At 42.0% G+C, this 20,927-nt stretch overlaps 1 protein-coding gene across 2 annotated transcripts in view; it reads right to left on the reverse strand.

Annotated features, from left to right (window-relative positions):
- Positions 1–20,927, reverse strand: part of CACNA1G (calcium voltage-gated channel subunit alpha1 G) — a 252,600-nt gene that overhangs the window by 34,936 nt on the left and 196,737 nt on the right. For both annotated transcript variants that reach the window (XM_054978817.1, XM_054978816.1), the window contains 7 exons: positions 19,598–19,749; positions 12,175–12,284; positions 8,956–9,089; positions 7,972–8,042; positions 6,457–6,535; positions 6,235–6,356; positions 4,289–4,633 (listed from right to left, as the gene is read on the reverse strand). In XM_054978817.1, coding sequence (XP_054834792.1) covers positions 4,289–4,633; positions 6,235–6,356; positions 6,457–6,535; positions 7,972–8,042; positions 8,956–9,089; positions 12,175–12,284; positions 19,598–19,749 — 1,013 coding nt within the window. The remainder of the gene's footprint in view (positions 1–4,288; positions 4,634–6,234; positions 6,357–6,456; positions 6,536–7,971; positions 8,043–8,955; positions 9,090–12,174; positions 12,285–19,597; positions 19,750–20,927) is intronic.

A 20,927-nucleotide genomic window follows, 5' to 3' on the forward strand; every position in this document is an offset into this window, starting at 1 on the left:
CACTGTGCTTTTAAATCAGTAAAAGAGATATTCATTTATTTTATTAAATTTATATTCCACTTTTCTTCCACCATGGAACAAGGTAGCTTACACAGCCCTCCGAGAAGGTCCCCTGTCCAGGTACTGACCAGACCCAACAAGTCTGCTGTATTACATGTCCTCTGGCCATACCCTGGGATCAAATGGGTAGACATTATGTTTTGTAGCCAGATTGCTTAGTCATTGTGCAAAACGTATGCAAAGTGCATCCTGTATTTGCTGAATAGACAAGGGAGTATTCAGGATGGGCTTTGTGTATTTGGGCTATACCAAATGTGCCCATCAGAGAGATAAACTACATGTACAAAAGTCTGCTTTCCAGAAACTGGACTTTAATCTCACTATGCTGACTAGTAAAAATTGCCTCCATAATACCATCGCAATTTGAAACATGAGCTTCAGGGGTTGTATTTCACAGTGACTTGGCTACCAATTTGAAAGGAAACTTGAACAAAGAGTAACACAGGGGGATCTACCATTGCTTAGCTAGAAGAATAGGCCTGATACTGTAATCCGTGTTAGGATATTATACTTAATCTCTCATAATTAAGGTAGTCCAGATTACTCTGGCTCATGCAGACACAACACTGAAACTTTACAGTCCCACCCAAAAACCAATTGTATCAATCAGGAATTCATTTGACTCTTTCAAAATGCATGAGCCTCATGCCATAGTCTCCGTTCTGCTAAAGTTCAATGGATCTAAGCCAGTTTAAATCAAAATCTTCTAGTTTAAATTATGTTTAGCCATACCTAGTGTCCTTTTAGTGTCCAATAAAGTTATTTGGAATTTTTGCTGGAAATTTAGAGTCTTTCTTTACTGGCCAATATAATTCTACAAACAGGAGTTTTACTTTCTAGGTCACTACAAAGCTTTTGAGAAGCGTTTGAAAATTTTACTCTGAGTTCTAAATGTCAGGCTTCCAGCTTACAAAAGGTTGGCCCAAGTATTTACAGCCCAATATTAATACATCATTGCATTAAGCTTCTAAATAATTATGATAGGTGATTCCTTAAATGTATTTTCTAAGCAGGCAAGAGCTAATGTGAATGATATGAATCATCGCAGTCAGAACCTAATGAAACATACTGGTAGTACATACACTTCAGGAACAGTGCAAGCAAAGAAGCATGCCAATCACATGACTCAGCAGGGGTGCATTATGGGAGCTGTATTCCTTTTCCATTGTATAGTTAAATATCACATGGAATGCACAGATTTTCAGTGAAAGAAAGGGATGGGGGAATCATAGGATATCAAAATATCTAAAAACAGTTTTTGGTGAAAAAGCAGTTGAAAAAAGGAACGCAAATATATGAGATACCTTTCCCATTGTGATAAAAAAAAGAAATACCTGTTTTCAGAACAGAAATAGTGGGCAAGATAGCTAATCATCTCCCCTCCGCTCCTCCTTGTGTTTGTAGTTATATGCATGAATGGGAAATGTATATTCTAATAATAGCTTTCTACATTGTTAGAAAGCAGAATAAAAGGATAGTGGTTGTCCTCGGGACAGTTTTCGACAAACGATGTCTCACTGAGAAATTAAATCAGGAGTTGCTGTTGTAGAGGAAGAGTTGCTTCCAAATACGTAGGGGGATTAACAATGTCCCCCCCTTCCCAGTGACATGGAGGTTCCCAAATCATTAACCAGGGTTGCTACAATGATCTGAACATAAGTAGCAGGAATTGAACCAATTGATGATTTAGGTTTGTAAGGATAAACATTCTACTAGACACCCAGTTACATTTGGTATATATCTGCATAACATAAGTATGCATAAATATACTGAACTAAAACTAGACACCTGGCTGGGAGTCTGAGAAGTACCCTGTGTATTTCAGTGACGGCTCAACAAGGGGGGCCCAAAGCAGAGAAGAAAAGACTGAGGGTGCAGTGGGAATTTTTAAAACTATATATATTAATTGAAGATCCCTACGTATCTATAATTTCATCTCTCTCTCAAATAAAATAGATTTTAATATTATCATATAACCCCTGCGGAGCTATGAAGTCCGATGATCCATTCTGTTTCCTTCCTCAATGGCACCTTGTACAGCTGGTGCGAACGGGGAATCCCTTGCTCCTAGCTTCTGCCCCCCACTGCCACTCACCTGGTTAGTGGGGGGAAGCTCCAATGAATTGGCTGGGAGGAGAAAAGCCTCCTGGGCCAGTGCACAGCAGATGTGCTTTTGAAGTGACATCATCGTGCCAAGCGGCAGGCATGCTCCCACGCTTCACAGGGGCCAGAAGTGACATCATCGCGCTTGGCAGTGGTGCACACGATGAAGACTTCAATGGTAAGTACCAGGTTGCCTCCTCTCCAGCCAGGAGGGTAAGGGGACCTGGCGACCCTAGCATCTTGTCATGATAACTAGTCACTTTCTGAATGGCCCAGAAGATGATATCAGTGGGACTGTGAATGTACTCCTACTGAGGAGGAAGTAGAATGGATCCTCAGACTTTGAACCACAGTTCCACAGGGATTAAATGAGAAACTAGATTTTTTTTACAACTGGTGTGACTATAAATCTTGCTATACACTGGCCATCTGTTCTGCCGCTTATTACGGTGGGAACACTCTGAGAGATGGTTGCTTTACCAGTTGGTCACATTCTCAATCATTTTTTTAAAATTTAGGGAACATTATTTTAATCTGGAAATTATGACAATCTTGTGAGGCCTGTGATTTTGTAAGTATGTGTGAATAGTTCAGTCTGTATATATGTAGTTGTGTGGCAGAGCTTCAACCATGCTACAGCCTCAGCTATAGCATAGTGATTAAGTGGCTGGGTTACAAATCAGTACTCTACCGGTTTGAAGCCCACCACGGCCATGAGCTCAGCAAATGGCCTTCGGTAAGCCACTCTTCTCAGCCCTACCTTCCCAACTGTATTGCGGGAAGAATAATAATACTGACTTTGTTCACTTCTCTGAGTGGGGCACTAATCTGTCTGGAAGAGTGGTATATAAGGGCAGCTATTATTTATTATTATTTCTGGTTGGGGCATAGTATTGTACGGTTCCTGCAAAATAGTTTTGCCATGATCAATTTGTATTGAATTGTTTGTCTTTGGTTTTTAATAGCCTGTATTTATATGCTTGTTAAATGAAAAAAAATCAAATCTGTTTTTTATATATATGATTTTAGATTCCCTGACAAAGCAGCATGTCATGGGAAATCTTTGAGTGACACATCACAATTTTATTCCACTACACCAGCGTTTTTTTTCCTTCTCCGCTTTGACTCTGCATTGTCGCAGCCCTCTTTTTTGCACATCAGCAAGGGGTACCACCTGTGGCTCCCTGCTCCCTAGTTGCCCATTTCGCAGATATCTTCTTACAAGTGGCAAATTGCACATGCTCAACAGGATTCTGAAGTCTTATGAGAGCATGGGAAGTTCAACAGGGCATGTGTAGCTTGCTGCCGTGCTTAAAGACATCGTCGGGAGTAGAGAAGAGAGAAGGAATGTTAGATGGTCCTGCTTTTAGGCAAGAGCAATGAAGGTAGAAGTGGTGGGGGGCACTGCAGGGCAAGTAACACAAGCCTCTGAAAATCTACTACCTGAAACCACCACCTCACCTTGCCTTGTTATACAGCCTGACGTCTCTTCTCTCCAGCCAACACGAATGTTTGCGTGAGTTCTATTGAAAGGCCCCTGGAATCATTTTAGAGGATGCCTATGTGAAGGGGATCAGCTGCTCTTTATACTTTCCAACACTGTCAAATAATGACCAAACTTCAGATCTGAAAATCTGGAGTTTCATTTTATGTTTTCCATTTGGATTTAGCACTTTTTGATGCCTAATCAGTATGAGTAATCCTGTATGAAATACTTGATGTGGATGCGATAATCGATTGCAAGGAGTTTTTGTTCTACAGTATGGTGCAGTGGTTAAGAGTGTGAGACTCTGATCTAGAGAACCGGGTTTGATTCCCTACTCCTCCACCTGAAGCCAGCTGGGTGCCCTTGGGTCAGTCACAGCTTCTAGGAGCTCTCTCAGCCCCACCCACCTCACAGGGTGATTGTTGTGGGGATAATAACATACTTTGGAAACAAGTAGGTGTTAAGTTGTCCCAAAGGGCGGTGTATAAATAGAATGTTGTTGTTATTATTAGAACCACACAACAGAGAAAAAGGAATACAGCTCCACAGTATAATTAAATACTCAGTTGTTCTACATAGTGCACATCCTATCTAAAGTACAGACCATTCCACACTTCAACCGCCACCTGAGATTCTCACCATAGGGTGAACCAATGAGAGCTGAGAATCCACCTTGATTTGCATGGGATTAGCATATCCTCCAGGGCTGTCAGGCCTTTCTCCTGCAGTAATGCCTGTCCACATGAATGCATCAGAGGATGGGTGCTGACCCGGGGTGATTGTCTTCATTTCCATTTCCAGCTCCAGTTCCAGCTCTGCTTCCTCTTTAGCTTCCTTGTTACTTTCCTCCAGGTGCTTCATAAGCACAGCAATCACCACATTCACAAGGACAAACTGGGCAGTCAGCACAAAGGAGACAAAGTAGATAGGCGAGATGACGGTGTTGTAACAGGTGGATTCCTCGTCGCAGTCCCGCAGTGTGTCCTGGGAATGGAAGGGAGGGGAGGTGGAAATGGTTGTGGCATAAGAGAGAGAGTTTTGAGCAGCTGTGATCCAATGGAACTTGCAATCTGGCCTACTCAATATAGCCAGAGGGCCAAGCTACAAGTGACGAATGACACTTGAACAGCAAGTGGATTGAGTGGAGCGCAAGTGAACAGGGAGAAATACACTTGCTGTTCAAGTGTCATTCGTCACTTATAGCTTTGCCCTCAGGCTCAAATGCATTATTATCAGGGCTCATTTCGAGGAGGAACACACAGGAACGCAGTTCTGGCAGTTCCCAAAAGAGGTCACATGTTAGGTGGCCCCATCCACCTGACTCTCAGCCATTTGGGGCCTGTTTTGGCCTGATTGGGGCCAAAATGGCCCGGAGTGGGCCTCTGACAGGTGGTGGATCACTGTCCCGCTCATCAGAGGCCCGATCCTGACCATTTTGGGCCCCTATTCAGCCACTTTCAGCCCTTTTTTGCCATTTTGGGCCCAATTTTGGCCCTGAATGGCCAGGATTGGGTCCAAAACCTCCAGAATAGGTGATGTCAGTGTGTGTGGCATATGCAAATCAGTTATACTAATGACACTCTTCCGGTGATGGCAAGAAGTGTGGCATATGCTAATGAGTTATGCTAATGAGTTATGCTAATGAGCTCCTCAAGCTTTTTCTACTAAATGACCCCTGGTTATTATGAAGGGCCAAAATCCACAGGGGGCAAAACCCAGTGGAAAATTTCAACAGAACAGTGTCTACAAATCTATTCCAGTTTTGAAGTTGGTTCACATGGACCATGCCTTTTGTAAACCCGCTCTGCCGAACTAGCAGTGCATTCCTACAGCCTTCTAAGTTACAGTGAAGTCAATGAGCTAAGAAAGGTGGAACTCTATTGCACTGTAAGTCTTCTTATACCTGTCCCCTCACTGTATGCAGCCTGCAGAATCTGCTTAGCCCCTCATTCAAAGTATTTGGGATGGCTGCAGCCTGTACTTATCCAAATGAATTAAGATGAGCTTTGCCCATAATGTACAAGATGATTCTAGATCCTGGTGTATCACAAGGACACTATTAGTGTTTTCTGGTGCTTAGAGACCTCCACAAAAACTCAGCAAACTTCTTGATGGAAAGGGAATTTCTCAGGTGGCATTCCCTGTAGATTTAAGTGAATTTATCTCCCACAGCCCCATTCAAATCTGCAATGGATTCTGCCTGGCTACTTCAGTACAAATTCCAGGTTCATTGATTAAGAGTGCATTTCCCTTGCTCTGACTTTGTCTGCCCCGCCCCCAACATTAGCACATAGTCAAATCTGACTGGCTAGATAGTGTCATGTTTAAAATGTGATCCCTGATTGGCTAGGATCATCCCTGTGAGTCATGCAGGAAGGAATAAGCTCTTATCAGGAGAAAACTGTGTTGATGTAGCAACAGTAAAAGGAAATAATGGTATAGAACAAGATTAAAAAAAAACAATTTTGGGTGCAATCCTTGCTTCCTATAGTCAATTTCTGCTCAGAAGTCAAAATGGGAAAACATCGAGCACAGTCCTAGCATCCGCCATATAACAGCAGTCTTCGTTCTGATGGAGACATTACCTTCATTATGCCATTCCAATTGTCTCCTGTGGATACACGGAAGAGTGTGAGAAAGGCCATCCCAAAGTTGCGAAAAGTTGCATGCCTCCCTAAGCCCTCACAGGGATGAGTATCATCACATTCTGTGTGACATCCAAAAAACAAAGGTGGTTTAGACATCTGTTTCCTTCACAACTGTCTACTTCATCTCATTTCAAGCTAAAGGTACAGCAGAGAACTTACCAAGATCTCCAAATAGCTCCACACCAAGTGCTGCAAATATGAAAAACAACAACATGAAGAGAAGACCCAGATTTCCCACCTGTAACGAGAAAAGAAATAGGGGGAAATAAAAACATTCATTGATTTTGTATCTCAAGTAACCCTCATTGTAAGGGACATTCTATATCTCTTTTATAAAGGTGCCTTTGCTTGCTTTTCTTCATTAATGATCAGATCCTGTCTAATAGAGATGGGCACAAACCAGAAAAAAAATGAACCATGCAGTTTGTGGTTTGGCACATTTCAGAAACCTTGAACCACAAACTTTCACAAACCTGCCCCGGTTCACAAATTGGTTTGTTTTAGTTTGTGAAAATGTCATTTCCGGGCCAGCAAATCACAACTTCCGGGTCAGCAGAAGGCCACTTCCTGTTCAGCAGAAGGTCTGCAGGAAGTCCATCCCCTGTTGCCTAGGAAACTGATTGATCAGCGCCCGGCTGTCTGCAGTGAATTGAAAGTGTGCAGGCAGAGAAAGGTATTTTTGCTGCCAAGCATCCAGCTACAAGCAGATTTAAACATTTATCAAAGCTGAGCTCATGCTGCAGCCCTTTCTAGGACTGCAGCCTTAGGATGTCATGCACAAGTCTTTGGGACATTATGCAACATTCTAGTAATGCAACCTTGATATTCAGAGCATATTTTGCATAAATATTTACAGCCTCAAAAACCAGTGTTCCTTCTGCTCATGGGTTACTTATCCCAATTTTTGTAAGAAGGCAGTTGACGGCTGAAATTTTCATTAATGGCTTAGGCTTCCTTTCAGTTCCAAGTAATCCAAGACCCGAGTAAATTGCTTACATTCTTGTGCACCTTGAACTCTCCACTTTGGAGTTGTTGTTTTATTTTTTAAATAGGAAAGCTAATTCCTCATTAAACTGGCACTAACTCTCTCACAGTATCTCTTGCTCACATTTGGGAAACGTTACATTGTGCAGTTGCTCCTTCTTATTTAGCACAGGAACTTACATTGGTTTATTGTTTTAATGATTATTGTAATTCCTTTCCCTTTTCTAGGTTTGAGGAGCAGAGAGGGGAGAAAGCATTTCTGATCCTGCACAATCCTAGCTATAGAGAAGCCGTAGCATTTTTCCTTTCTAGTTTGTGTTGTTGTCTTTTTTCCCTCGTTGTACCAATTATATGCACAGAGTGTACACAGCACTCTGTGCATATAATTGGTGCTACTTTTTAAAGAAATCATGGCTACACATCCATAGGAAGGAAATATGTATATTCTGTAAACATATGAACAGCAGCACAAACTATTAGGTACTGCAGAGGACAAACCAACTTAAACCAAAACTCAAAGATCTGCAACAGAAGAATTAGCGTGTGGTCTGGATATACCCAATAACAGGAAGGCAAATAGTAGTTCATCTATAATAAAGATAGCTTTAACCACAGAAAAGACAAAAGAAAGGGAGAGATTCAAAAGACCCATAAGATGTACCGAGCGATTTGTGATAAGGCATAGATTACCTGCGGTAATGCTTGCATTACAGTGTCCAGCAGAGCTCGCATCCCGACAGCCATCTTCAACAATTTCAATACTGCAGAAAATGAAGTGTGTTGATCATATTACTGTTGTACTACCAGGATGTGAAGCGACTAGAAATATATTTCAAAAGTAGGAACACATTCCCCAAGCATCATGCCAAACATTTTTCACTGGTGGTGAAAGACCAAGACCAGGTTATGCAGAGAGTCCTGTTGTTGCCGGGAGCCAGAATCATCCACATGTAATTGCATGCCCAGGGGTTCTGAGAATGGAATCCCACCTCCTGCCCTCTCTAAACTGGGTGCCCATGACCCTGTGCTAGCATTGAAATAGTGAACATTTTCCCCTGGCAGTGACTACTGTTACTAAGTAAACCCGTTTGGAAAGGTCAGACATCTTTCTGATACACAGACTGAAAATTTCGCTGGGAGCTACCAACTTATAAAGTCAACTGAATCCCCATTGATTTCAATGGTAGCAAGAAGAAACACTCTCTTGTTCTTTGATTCTAAATCCAGGATGCACTAAGGGAGTGAACCCATATAACCTTCAGAGTGAAAACTTTTTATAACCTATGAACTAATGCCATTAGCTCGATTTGTTCGGTAACAAACTTCTTTAATACTTTGCTGTTTGGAACAGCCATCTATAACTCCCTTCACTGGGAATACAAATGACAGGAACTCATCAGGTACACTTGAGGACCAAACAATATCTATCCTTCACTATATGCAATTCGTGCAACACTATCGACTAGTTACCACAATGATGAAATCCCATTTCTGAGTAAACTTAATTAGGATCGGGTTGTCAGCAAGATAAAGTACTTTGAGGTGGGTATTAGCCAAACCATGCTTAAAGTATAGCCATGTCATATGAGATATCTTAGTATGCCAGACATTCACAATTTCTCAGGGATCAGAGGTTATGTAGACAGAATGCCCCAGGAGTAATGAAGGACTGACCTCGAGCAATCCGTAGGACTCTCATGATGCGGATAATGGTGGGGTTAATGGGCAGCGACGCATTCACCTCAATCTCTTCCAGTGTGATTCCCATAATAGACAACAGTACGATTGCCAAATCTAATTGGTTCCATCTGAAGGTGATGCAAAATATCAGACATAAAAATCTGCTAAAATATTTGCAGTGGGGACGCCTATACGACAAAAATAATTCCACTCATTTTATTCATCCCAGCACACGTGAATCCACACTCCACTTTGAGCAATCTTTGAGATTAAACATTCAACAACAAAACATTTATTATTAGATTATAAGACTAGCCAAGCCTGAACTCACAACAGATTAAAACAAAGAAAAGTTGAAAGCAGAACTGAATTATTGCAGAGGGTAACCCTGACGATAAAAAGGAAGCTAGTGTTGGTTTATATTTTTTAAATTGTTTTTAATGTTTCATTTAAGTTACTTTTGCAAGAACAGCTCTCAATTAATTTTGGGAGAGTCCTTCCAATTTTTTTTTAAAAATGCCTCAAGGCCCAGTTACTATTACAGTGCAGGATGAAAGGAAGGGTTTTGAGGTTATATTGAGGTCTCTCAAAAAGACCAAAGTGAGGGATCAAATAGAGAACAAAATGTTATGTGAGGTTTGTTGAGACGTAGAGGGAATGTTTTACTTTGCATAATGTTTTTGATATTTAATCAAGAGAAACATAAAAAAGGAACACATGGTAGGGATCCAGTGTTAACTGCATAAAGATCTGAATTCATTCCATCTGCTCATAGTTTAGTTTGGGTGTGGGTGTTCTTCCCAATCTATTGATTTCACTAACCAGTGTTAATCCAGCCCCACCCTGTCCTCTGTTTCCAGAGGCCTCAAGATGTACATAAACATGTTGTGTGCTGCTCCTCCGCCTGACAGCTTCCCTGCAAATTAATCTACCTCTTTGGATGGTGGGACACATCAGAGGAAGATGCAACAGAGCAGCAAGTTTAGCCTTAAGAACTGAATAAATTGCCATAGTTTTTGAAGTCAGCTGCGTAGCAAAAGAAATAGAATCACTACTCTTTTCATTTCTTTTCTGACTGAGCATGTACAGAAAGAGGGAAAGATGGAGGAGAGGCAAGGGAGCTGCCACAGCAAGCCATGCCTCATTAAGTACCTTTGTGCAAGGGGTTTAGATGGGGTCATAAGAACAAAAGAAAATAACAGCAACTGTGCTGAATGAAATCCAGGGTCTTCATAATTCAGCACCCTTCTTCTAATTGCGGTCCTCTGAGAAACTCCCAAACAGGGCCTGAAGGCAACTCCTAAACTAGGGTTACCATTCCCCCACCGTGGGCAGGGGATCCCCTGCTCCCACCGCCCATGCCCACTTACTTGAGCCAAGTGGCATCGCGTGCCCTGAGCTGAGCTGCGCCACGTGCCCTGAACTGAGCCACACTGTGCCGAGCCAAGCCAAACTGAGCAGCTCAGCTCAGGGTGCGCAGTGCGGCTCAGATCAGGGCATGTGGTGCAGCTTGGCATGGCGCAGCTTGGGGCATGGCAGGAAAGCAGGGGACGTGCTCCCATGCCGTGACAGAGGGCAGTGGTGGCAGCAGCGGCAAGAGCAGGTTGCTCTTGTTGCCACTGCTGCCGCTGCCGCCAGCACCGGCTCTCACCTCTTGCTGCTGTGGCCCCTGAGAGTAAGCGGGCAGGCAAGCAGGTGGGTGGGTGGGTGGTGGTGGCGGCAGTGAGCGGCCGCAGCAGGAGCTGGTGGTGGCAACAAGGGCCCCCTTTGACCCCACATGATGACATCACTCGCAGAAGTGATGTCATCTCATGAGCTGGGAGCACGTGTGCGTTGCGCGTGTGCGCAGAGAGAGGAAGCCAGGATAAGTACCAGCTCCCAATCCCCCACCGGGAGACTACGGGGACCTGGGGTTCCCCTGCTGAGGGACTCCAGGTCCCTGGCAACTGTATCCCAAACAGGGCCTTTGTTACCAATTAGTCATTGTTTTTCTGTGACATACCACCTCTGAACAATTAGCCATTGATAAATCCATACTCTAGGAATGTATCTAACTGCATTGTCCAGATACCAAGGGTAGTAGCCTTCTACCCATCGCATGGAAGCAAATTCCACACACTAATTATGTGCTCTATATCTACCCGATTAGGGCTGCCACTGGTAGAGTAAGGGGACCTGGAAACCCTGAAACTATTGCCAGATAACTTTATTGGAAGTCCTAGCATTGTTCTGGATGATTAGGCCTGATTCAGAAACAGGCATGCATTTAAGAAGCCCTGAGCATCTAGTTAGCTTTCCTATATCAAATCATTTAACTTCTGGCAAGAGGTGCACCACAGATAATGTCTTAGGTTTGTTACCGGGTACTGTACACAAGTAATACAATTGTGGAGTCTCTGTTTCCATTTTAAGACTTTATTATTACAAAATAATTATTTAGCATTCTTAATTTCAAATTAATCAACAGAAAACCATATCATCCATTATAACTACATACATCATTAAAGGAAAGCAATTAAATGAACCCAAAACAGTATCTTACCCAAAGATACAAAAGTCATCGGTGAGGAGCCCCTTTTAAGAAGGAGCTCTCGATCAAGTTAGCCTGTAATATTTATAGGGTTTCAAAACCTTCTCTTAGCAATAGATCCAGAGGAGTTAGCCGTGTTAGTCTGTAGTAGCAAAATCAAAAAGAGTCCAGTAGCACCTTTAAGACTAACCAATTTTATCATAGCATAAGCTTTTGGGAATCACAGTTCTCTTCGTCAGATGCATGGAGGGCATATATAAATCTTATTTATATATGTTTATTTATGTTTATTTATATATGTTTATATATTTTAAATGCTCATTGAGCATTTTATTGTACCCCGCCCTGAGCCTGATCACGGGGAGGATGGCCTAAAATCAAATAAATAAATAAATAAATAAATAAATAAATAAATAAATAAATAAATAAATAAATAAATAAATAAATAAAATGAAGTGGGGTGGGGTGGGGTGGGGTGGGGTGGGGTGGGGTGGGGTGGGGTGGGGGGACAGAATCAGGGCTTGTAATGCAGATCTTAACTGGTGGGCTGGACTATATGGGAGGAGGTGTTCCTTTAACCGGGTCCCAAACCATTTAGGACTTTAAAGGATGGCACCATTTGAACTTTGATTAAGAGTATACTCATCATTCTACAAATTTTTACTGACCAAGTCACTCAGTACCTGTCTTGGAAGAACCGACGAAACCCAAATGCGATAAGTTTGAAAACAGATTCCATGACAAAGATGATGGTGAAGATGTAATTACAAATCTTCAGGGCTTCATCGAGAACCTGAAACAAGGATACAAATGTGAGGTTACTACAGTTACCCAAGGACTGCCTGCCTTTCTGTCTTCAACAGGATCCTCCCCATAAAGAGAAAAAAAAGAAAAGACAGCATGAAGAGGAAACACAAGTGTAGGCCTGACACGCTCCCTGAGTAGTGAGAAGAGAACATCTGAACTCCAGGCTGCCTTCTCAATAGGGACAATCTAATGTTGGGCTACAGATAGGATTTCACTGTGTAAAAGACAGGCAACCAGTACTGATGCCCTGATACTTGGTGTAATCCTTCCAGAAGATTCTGTCATCCGTTTGTTTCACAGTCAACTCCTGCTGAAATCTTACTTCACTTACCACCCTTCTCACCTCAGGTCTATTTCAGACTGAGTCTGCTGTGCAGAAGTGGCTTTGCTATGTCCTACTCAGGGAATCTGTCTAAAGTCCAGAGGCAATCCATGCATCAGTGTTTTGAGACCACTGCCTTAGCCCAGCCGTGACAGGTGTGTACGCTAGTTTGTTATTTATTTTATTTCCTTACGTTAAATATTTATTAGCCACTTTTTTATTTTACAGCACTCAAGGTGGCTTACAATATAAATGTAAATCATAAACCATAGTAATATATATTTTTTTAAAAAATGTGCCTATGATAGTAGAATGGCAGTTGCTTGGATGGTGGCTCTCTAGCCCTTCTTCGCAGGACGGGACTTCTTCAAGGACCTGAGGGCCAAGCAGGAAGAAGCCAAGTACTGCTTTACCTCTGGTGATAGAAGAGGGGTTGCTGGGATAGTGGGCCCCTGGCCCCTCCTCCTGGAAGTGCTTAGCCGCCAGTTCTCTAGCTACTCCGAGATAGGAAACTAGAATTAACTAATGGTCTGTGTTAAAAAAACAAAACAAAGTTGCTCTTTTCTGGTCCATAATAAGCACCTGCTGTCGAGCAACTCTAGTGTCAGTCTTCATTCAGAACATGGCTAATGACATATTTCAGCACAAAGTAATTGGATCGTGTACAAGCTCCCCACAAGGTGAGCCTGCAACCTGAGCCGTGCACTCCCACCTTAAACAAGATGTTTCCTCCCTCCCTCTCCTTTTTAATTGTCTCACATTAGAAATTCAGGTACTGTCTAGCCTTAATGACTGCCTCACCTTTGCTTTTGTAATGCTTCTATTCCTTCTCAAACTTAGTCACTAATAAAAATAAGTACAGTGCACAAATTGGAAGTGAATTACATCCCACTGTCGCAAGCAAGTTATTTGGCAGTTCGTTATAAGCGGCTCTTGCTATAATTTGAATGCGATCCTAAATACAACGGCCTGGCACGAGGGACCTACTGCTTAGCCAAAATGCTGAGTCACCACAGTGGAAATAAAAGAGAGGCTGTTGGATTTTTCGGTTCTGCTGAATAAATAAATCCAGTGGGATGTGGGAAAGACATTGAAGGCAATAGAATTCAGGGTAAAAAAAAAATCAGGATTTGACCTAAAGATGACCAATTATTACTTAGTTATTAATATTATGACATTATTATTATTTGCTAGTTTATCTTGCCCCTTTTGCCCTTGAATCTGGCTCAAATGTAAAATCCTTAGTACAATAAAAAGCTATTTAAAAATATTAAACATCATTATCTAAGAACAACAGGGCAGGCAAACAGCTGTAAATCAAAATCATTTTATCAGAATTTCTATAAGAAGACTTCAGAATGCCAAAAGCGAATCAGATGGGGAGAGCTTGATAACAGAAAGCCCTTCATCTTGGGGACACTGTCTGTGCCTCCAATGATCAGGGCAGACAGAACAGAGACTCCTTTGCCTGAGAGAGAATATAGAGAAGAAGGTATTCCTTCAAATACTCCAGGCCCATTCCATTTATGGCTGCTTTAAAGATCTAATCAAATATTTTGAAGTGGGCTTGGGAAAAGACTGGCTACCAGGGCAGCTTCTTCAGTGTAGGTGAATATATTCTGGTTAAGGACCTTGCTGGCTATAAATTCTATCATCTTTTTACAGGCAGCCCCACACTGGGCATATTACAGTAGTGTAAACCCGAGGTTATCATGACCATTTCTACTGCATTCCATTCTACTGCACCACTCCCAGAAACCCTACCTGATCAGGCAGCACAAAATATTCCAATAATAAATAATAGCTTGGCCCCAGAGCCTGGCAGCAGCCCTGGAACCTGAAGGGGTAGATCCCTATTCCACCACACATGAAGAAAATTCAAGGTCCAATGCACTCTTCCTGTCTCTCTCTCTCAAAATGCCAACAGCAACTGTCTTTCCCTGAAAGCCAGAGCTGGGAGCCCCCCTCCCTCCTGCTCTTTGCTTCCTTGTAACAAATTTGGAGCTCCACATTTGAAAGGAAGACCTGCCTATCAAGCTAAATTGGGCTTAGATTGGAGTTTCCAGGGCAACAGCAAGAGTTCAGACAGAGTTCAGGCAGTCCCTGCCTCCAGTTGCCAAGGGAATTGATTGCAGGTGCCAGACTGTCTGGCTTGACGAACAGCAATGAAGGAGTCTTGCAATGACCACCTGTTCGTTTAGAATGGGGCCTCACGAACAGCTTGTTTGCAAACAGCAGATTGGGCTGTTCGTGGGTTTTTTTTAGTTTGCATTGCTGTTCGTGCCCATCTCTAGTTATGGGTCACCTACCATCACAGTTTGGCCTGTGACCAGCAAGGTGTCTCAGGAAAGTTTTTAAAAGGAACATGATTTAATAGTCCTACTCTGTTGTTTGCCCACTCTTAAAAAAAAATAATATGGAAGGAAGGCAAAAGGTTGGAAGGTATAGGAGGGTAAATATGTGTGCACATGTATCTACAAGTGAAAGAGGTATAAAGAAAACTTTGTCAAAGTTTTTTTTTGCATCTGACGAAGAGAACTGTAGCTTATGCTACAATAAAGTTGATTAGTCTTAAAGGTGTTACTGGACCGTTTACCATTTGTCAAAAAAGATAGTGCCAAACCTGACTACAGGAGCGAATAAGAAATTTGTGTCCCCCTATAATGACACTTAAAGTCAAAATGATCTTGTACCTGCTAAATTTCTTGACTCCTGGTACCAAAAATGACAGAAACAGGATCCGCATAAGTAAAAGGTCATCAGATTTAGTCCTTTCCTTGGACTAAGCTTTTCTCTGTTGGTGACTGATAGTATTCAAAAACTGGCAGGGAGTATAATTTTCACATCTTTGCCAGTTCTGGCATGGTAGTAATTAAAACCCTTTTTGTGATCTGGAAAGACAGCATCCATATAGTTTTAAAAGATCGACAAAGGATCCCTCCGGGAAAGGCTTTCCCACAGAGATTAGTTTGCCAGAGAAGAAAGAACTAAGTGCATAAAGACCCTCAAATTGGGTTAATGCTCTGTTCTGCTTGATTCTTTGCAGTAAACAGATGATGTAACTGAAGGTTACTGACAGGGCTTTTTTTCAGCTGGAACGTGGTGGAATGGCGTTCCGGAACCTCTTGAAAATGGTCACGTGGCTGGTGGCCCTGCCCCCTGATCTCCAGACAGAGGGGAGTTTAGATTGCCCTCCATGCTGCAGTGTGGAGGGCAATCTAAACTCCCCTCTGTCTGGAGATCAGGGGGTGGGGCCACCAGCCATGTGACCATTTTCGCCGAGGGCAACCCACTGAGTTCCACCACCTCTTTTCCCAGTGAAAAAGCCCTGGTTACTGACAATTAATAGAAGGAAGTTCCTTTCTCCGAGGGACAAAAGGCTAAGGACCTTGGGATTCTATAGATAATAAAATACGCAGATCCACTTTGATATGCAGGGACACCTCATTTATGTTATGAAAATCTTGCACAGAAGGCAATTCCATGAAGGAATTAATGTGTTATATATGCCTAGATCATAATAAGGGCTGTGTGCACTCAGAGATTCACTAATGAAAATCTGACCCAAATGCCCTCTTTTCTTTAATATATTTAGTATTTGGCATCTGATCGCTAAAATTACAGCAATCTCCAGAAATCGTCTACACTGTATTTTCTGGTGCCTAAGCTTTCTACTTTTTACAGTGACACTAGGTGGCAGTGAGAGGTGGAGCAAGGGGGAGAGAATGACTCGGCAGGTTACCTAAATGACACAGGGGTGCATTTCAACCAAGGGCTTATCCAAACACTTGATTTACTCCTGAGTTTCTTAGCAGTTGACCCTCAAGCATTGGAATGGATTTGTGTATGGTTCTTCTGCATGGCTGCCCTTTGCATTTTTACAGTTGTGGAGTTGATTTATTTTGTTCTGCACACGTCTTAAATAATCAGGATTTTTCAAGTGAGGGGGCTGTCATCATTGGTGGTATCATTGGTGGCGTTACAGCGTCATCCCCCTTTTAAAATGTTTGCACAAGCTTGTATCAATGTAAGGGCTGACTTAAAAGGATTGAAAATGAACACATGGGGAGGTCTTTGCATGGGGAAGCATGTGGTCTTTGCATGTGGTTCCTCCTCCTCCACCACCACCACTGTTCAGGACAGTTCCCCCAGTCAAAACTGGATGGCCCTACTTGACCCAGAGCCAGGAGGCCGAGGCTGGTGCCCGAGGGGCAAATTGACCTCTGTTGGGCAGCAGCCACTATGTGCTTTTTAAACTGCACTGCTTTTCTGGTGGCAGAAGTTCCTCCCTGGGTCACCTGGGATTTTCCAATTAAAAAAAACCCCATCAGTTTCATATGACAGATTGACCTAATGTTGTTATAAAAGGTGCAGGAGGATCTCTGAATTCCCAGTTTTCATTTTTAAAAAAGCAAGTTTCTAGCCCCTTCCCTTGTGGAGATATGAGGGAAAAGGTATATCTCTGCTAGGCAAGGGGCTAGAGACTTTTTTTTTTAAATGAAGGCTGGGAAGTCAGAGAGCCTGCTGCACCTATTATTACAATGGCAGGTCGAGCTATCAATATGAAATTGATGATTTAAAAAAAGATCAAAACAAAACAAGGAAGAGGAAAAAGGAAGGCAGGGGGAGGAGTGGTTTAATGATAATGAATGTCCAATATCAAAAAGTGGGTTGGAGGTGGTGGAAATGGGTGGGACAGACAAAAACTGAAACAAACATTATACATGAGGAAAGAAAATCGTTTGCCCCTCAGGGATGGCACGCAGATTGAAGGACTGGTTGACTGGAGAATGCAACAGACAGACTGATTGGACCCAAAAAATAATTCCTTGAAAAAGAATATATACAAAACAGGATCTGAGCTAGCAGCCTGTCGGGACTTCTTGGGAGTAGCTGCACTCCGTGCCATCTCTGAGGGGCAGACGATTGGTGCAAGGCTTGTGAGCAAGAGTCTGGATTTATCTTGAAAGAAAAAAAAAAGGAAAACATAATATTAGTATAACAAAGACAGTATTTATACTTTCCTTGTGAGATTGACCATCTTGCCCACCTTGCAGTGATGTTGTACATTTACCATCATCTTTTGATACTCCAGGAGCATTTGGACTGTTGCACTTTACATACTGTCTTTTAAGGACCTGAAGTAGTTTCTGTTTATTCCTATCTATTCTGGTTTTACTATTTATTGAAGGTCTGTTTTTTGAAAGTGTATTTATTATATTTAATGAGCATTTATTGTATGAAGTCTGTGTAAATTGATGTATTTATACTCCATTGAGATATTGGACTACCAAGCAGATGCTGGATATTTGCAGTGGTGAATGACTGTATTTATATAATTGTTCACTTTTTCATACATCTTGCACTTTATGATAAATTTGGAATGTGTTATTAATGTCTTGATTGCATTCATGGGGACTGTTGTCTTTTGGTCTTTGTGTTCTATGGCAGGCAGGGAAGGAACAATTAAGAGGAAAAGGTGCCCATCTCCAAACAGGCAAGGCCAACAGATGATATGAAAGAGATTTGATCAGGAAGGATCGCGGATCTTTGGTTCTCTGGGCCTGAGAAGTAAATGAAGATTAAATTTTGGAAATCTCGTCGTCTTTGATTTCATGTAAATGTAGACACACCCTCCCTTCTTCCAGCAACTATTAGCTCTGGTAGGGGAAAAAAATAACAGACAGCCTCTCATTCATGTGTCAAGAAAGTGGAGTGGTGGGGTTTCTATTTTTAAATAAAAATAAGAGTGTGGGGGCAGGAGGAACTAAACCTTTCAATGTCTTACTCTGTTGCTTGAAGCATTTTTCTCAAAGACTGGCTTCAAAGGAGGTTAGGAGAAAGATACTAAAATCAATCAAGTGCTTATTTGTTGTATGTTATAAAGCTTAATTAAAAAGTAAATTAATTTAAAAAAAATAAAAAAAATCAAGTGCTCCAGGGTAGGGCAGGGCAGGGCAGGTGTTTGTTTTCTTCTCCTGTGCACTCTGGTTTGTTTATAATACCTCTATCACTCCACTTGAGGATCTGAGATCTACATGACATGAATTACATGAAGATACTCACGTGAAGGGAGTCGCAACGTTAGCCGGGAAGCTGAGTTTTAAAAGACAGATTGGAAGGCTCTGCCCATTTCCCTTCTCTAAGAGCCGCAAAGATAGCTCTTCAGAGCGTCTGTTTATTTCCTCTTTGCCTCCTAGAAGGTGAGGTGAAACTGACAGCCAAGCTACAAGTGATGCCTGACACAGGTTGGACACTTGTCAGCTTCCCTCAAGTTTTGATGGGAAATGTAGGCATCCTGGTCTTGCAGCTGTTATGGAGAGCCAAGCTATAAAACCAGGACGCCTACATTTCCCATCAAAACTTGAGGTAAGCTGACAAGTGTCCAACCTGTGTAAGGTGTCACTTGTAGCTTGGCTCTGACAGAGTATATACATTCTCTGAAAGTAAAAATCTATCTATCTATCTATCCCACCTTCCCTCATATTGTCATTGTGGGGGGGGCAAAGGGGGCTGCTAGATTTGCTGACTATTTCAGCTGGTAAAAGTTTTCTTCCTGGGCATTCACAGAAAGGATTACACTGAAAAGCACCTGCCATTCTTAAGTGGGTATGTAAATTTAATTTATCTTGTCGAAATAAAACTGTGCATCCCTTATCAAGCAGCTAGTTGACTGTAGCCGCTACATTTCACATCTTGATTTAATAGTCAGAAAGGCAACACAACTCCTTTTACAAAGGACTCCCTCCTGAGTTTAAAAGTTAAGTACAACTGGCATTGCTTAGCTGTCTACGAATTAAACTCTGTGATTTGGTTGGGGCACACAATGGGTTCAGTGTGACAAAGCAGGGTGGGAACAAATCCATATATCATCTTCTTCTGTTCAGTATGGGAATACGATTGGTATAATTTCGTTTATTGATTTATATCAATAAATTAATAACACCTTAGCACTTAACGATGTGCTTCTGTTGTACCTTAGGTTGCTGGTAGTGCTCCATTGCCATTGTAATGACATTCAGCCCAATCACGCCTGTGATGAACAAATCCAGGTAGTGGGTGGTGCACATCTGGTGAATCAGAAGTCGGAAGCGAGAGTAATCCGAGTAGTAGGGCTTACACTGTGCTTCTGAAAAAGGGGGGGAAAGGGGAGAAGCAAATCAGGTAATTTCTCCTTGCCTTGCAACCAGTTCAGAACTGGCTTTCAGTATTTCCGGGTTGATATATCCTATCAAATTCACTGCAATAAGGGTTTATTTGAAACCAGTGACTTGGGGGGAAGGGGACAGTCGATGTTATCTTATCATTGTTAATGCACAGCAAAGCTACACAATTATGTCTCTGTTCTAGCAGCTGCATGCATAAAAGTGAGGCTTTCAAGATTAGAGAGAAGGTGAGTATAGCTTGGAATTGTTTCAAGGTCCAGGATAATTAATACTGTGAAGATACTGATGAAGTATAACACATACCCTCTTTTAGTTGGTTTATAAGAAAATGAAATGCTTCCTATCCCATTTTGAGTGTATGTGTAACCATGTTTGTATGATTGACAAATGCTAGCGTGCCTATTTAACATCTCTTATAATGCACCTAATAACCATGTACATTAATGTTCAGCTCAATATATATATGAATGACCGTGTAAGTGGTTAAAATGACAGCCTGCAAGGACTCTTACCCAAACAGAAGGTCTATCTACTTTGTACATTTTTATCTCGCTCTTTCTCCAATGAGCTCTGTGCGGCCTACACAGTACTCCTTTCTTCCATTTTACCCTTACAACAACCCTGTGAGGTAGTTCAGACTGAGAAAGGACTGGCCCAAGGTCACCCAGAAAGTTTCACAGCAGTGTGGGTTTTTGAAACATGGTATTCCAGTTCATCGTGCAATGCTCTAACCGCTATATTATTCCGGCACAAACATTTCAATAGAGTTTTAGCTGGGCATGAATGGTAGAAGCTTAAGTAGAAAAAGTCAATGTACAGAGCCATTCATAGCAAGTCTACTCAGAAGCAATTCAGGTCTATTCAGTGGGCTTACTCCCAGTAGAGTGTTCTTAGGATTGCACTGTTTGAAGAGTATATAGTTTTCAATTAGTGAGACTCTTTGAAGAAACAATCATGAACACACATGACAGCATTTAAAAGTATATGGGAGACAGGCAAAACCCCAGCCCTGGCCCAGCCCAGCTGTCAGAGCTTTGGAAACAATTTCTGAAGTACTGTGGGGCATTGCTTAGGTTGAATATGTGCCTAGGAAATAATTATCTTTCATTGATGTGTGATTGCCAAAATATAGATGTCCCTG

This window comes from Eublepharis macularius, chromosome 4, assembly GCF_028583425.1.
Source record: "Eublepharis macularius isolate TG4126 chromosome 4, MPM_Emac_v1.0, whole genome shotgun sequence".
NCBI classification, from domain to species: Eukaryota; Metazoa; Chordata; class Lepidosauria; order Squamata; family Eublepharidae; genus Eublepharis; species Eublepharis macularius.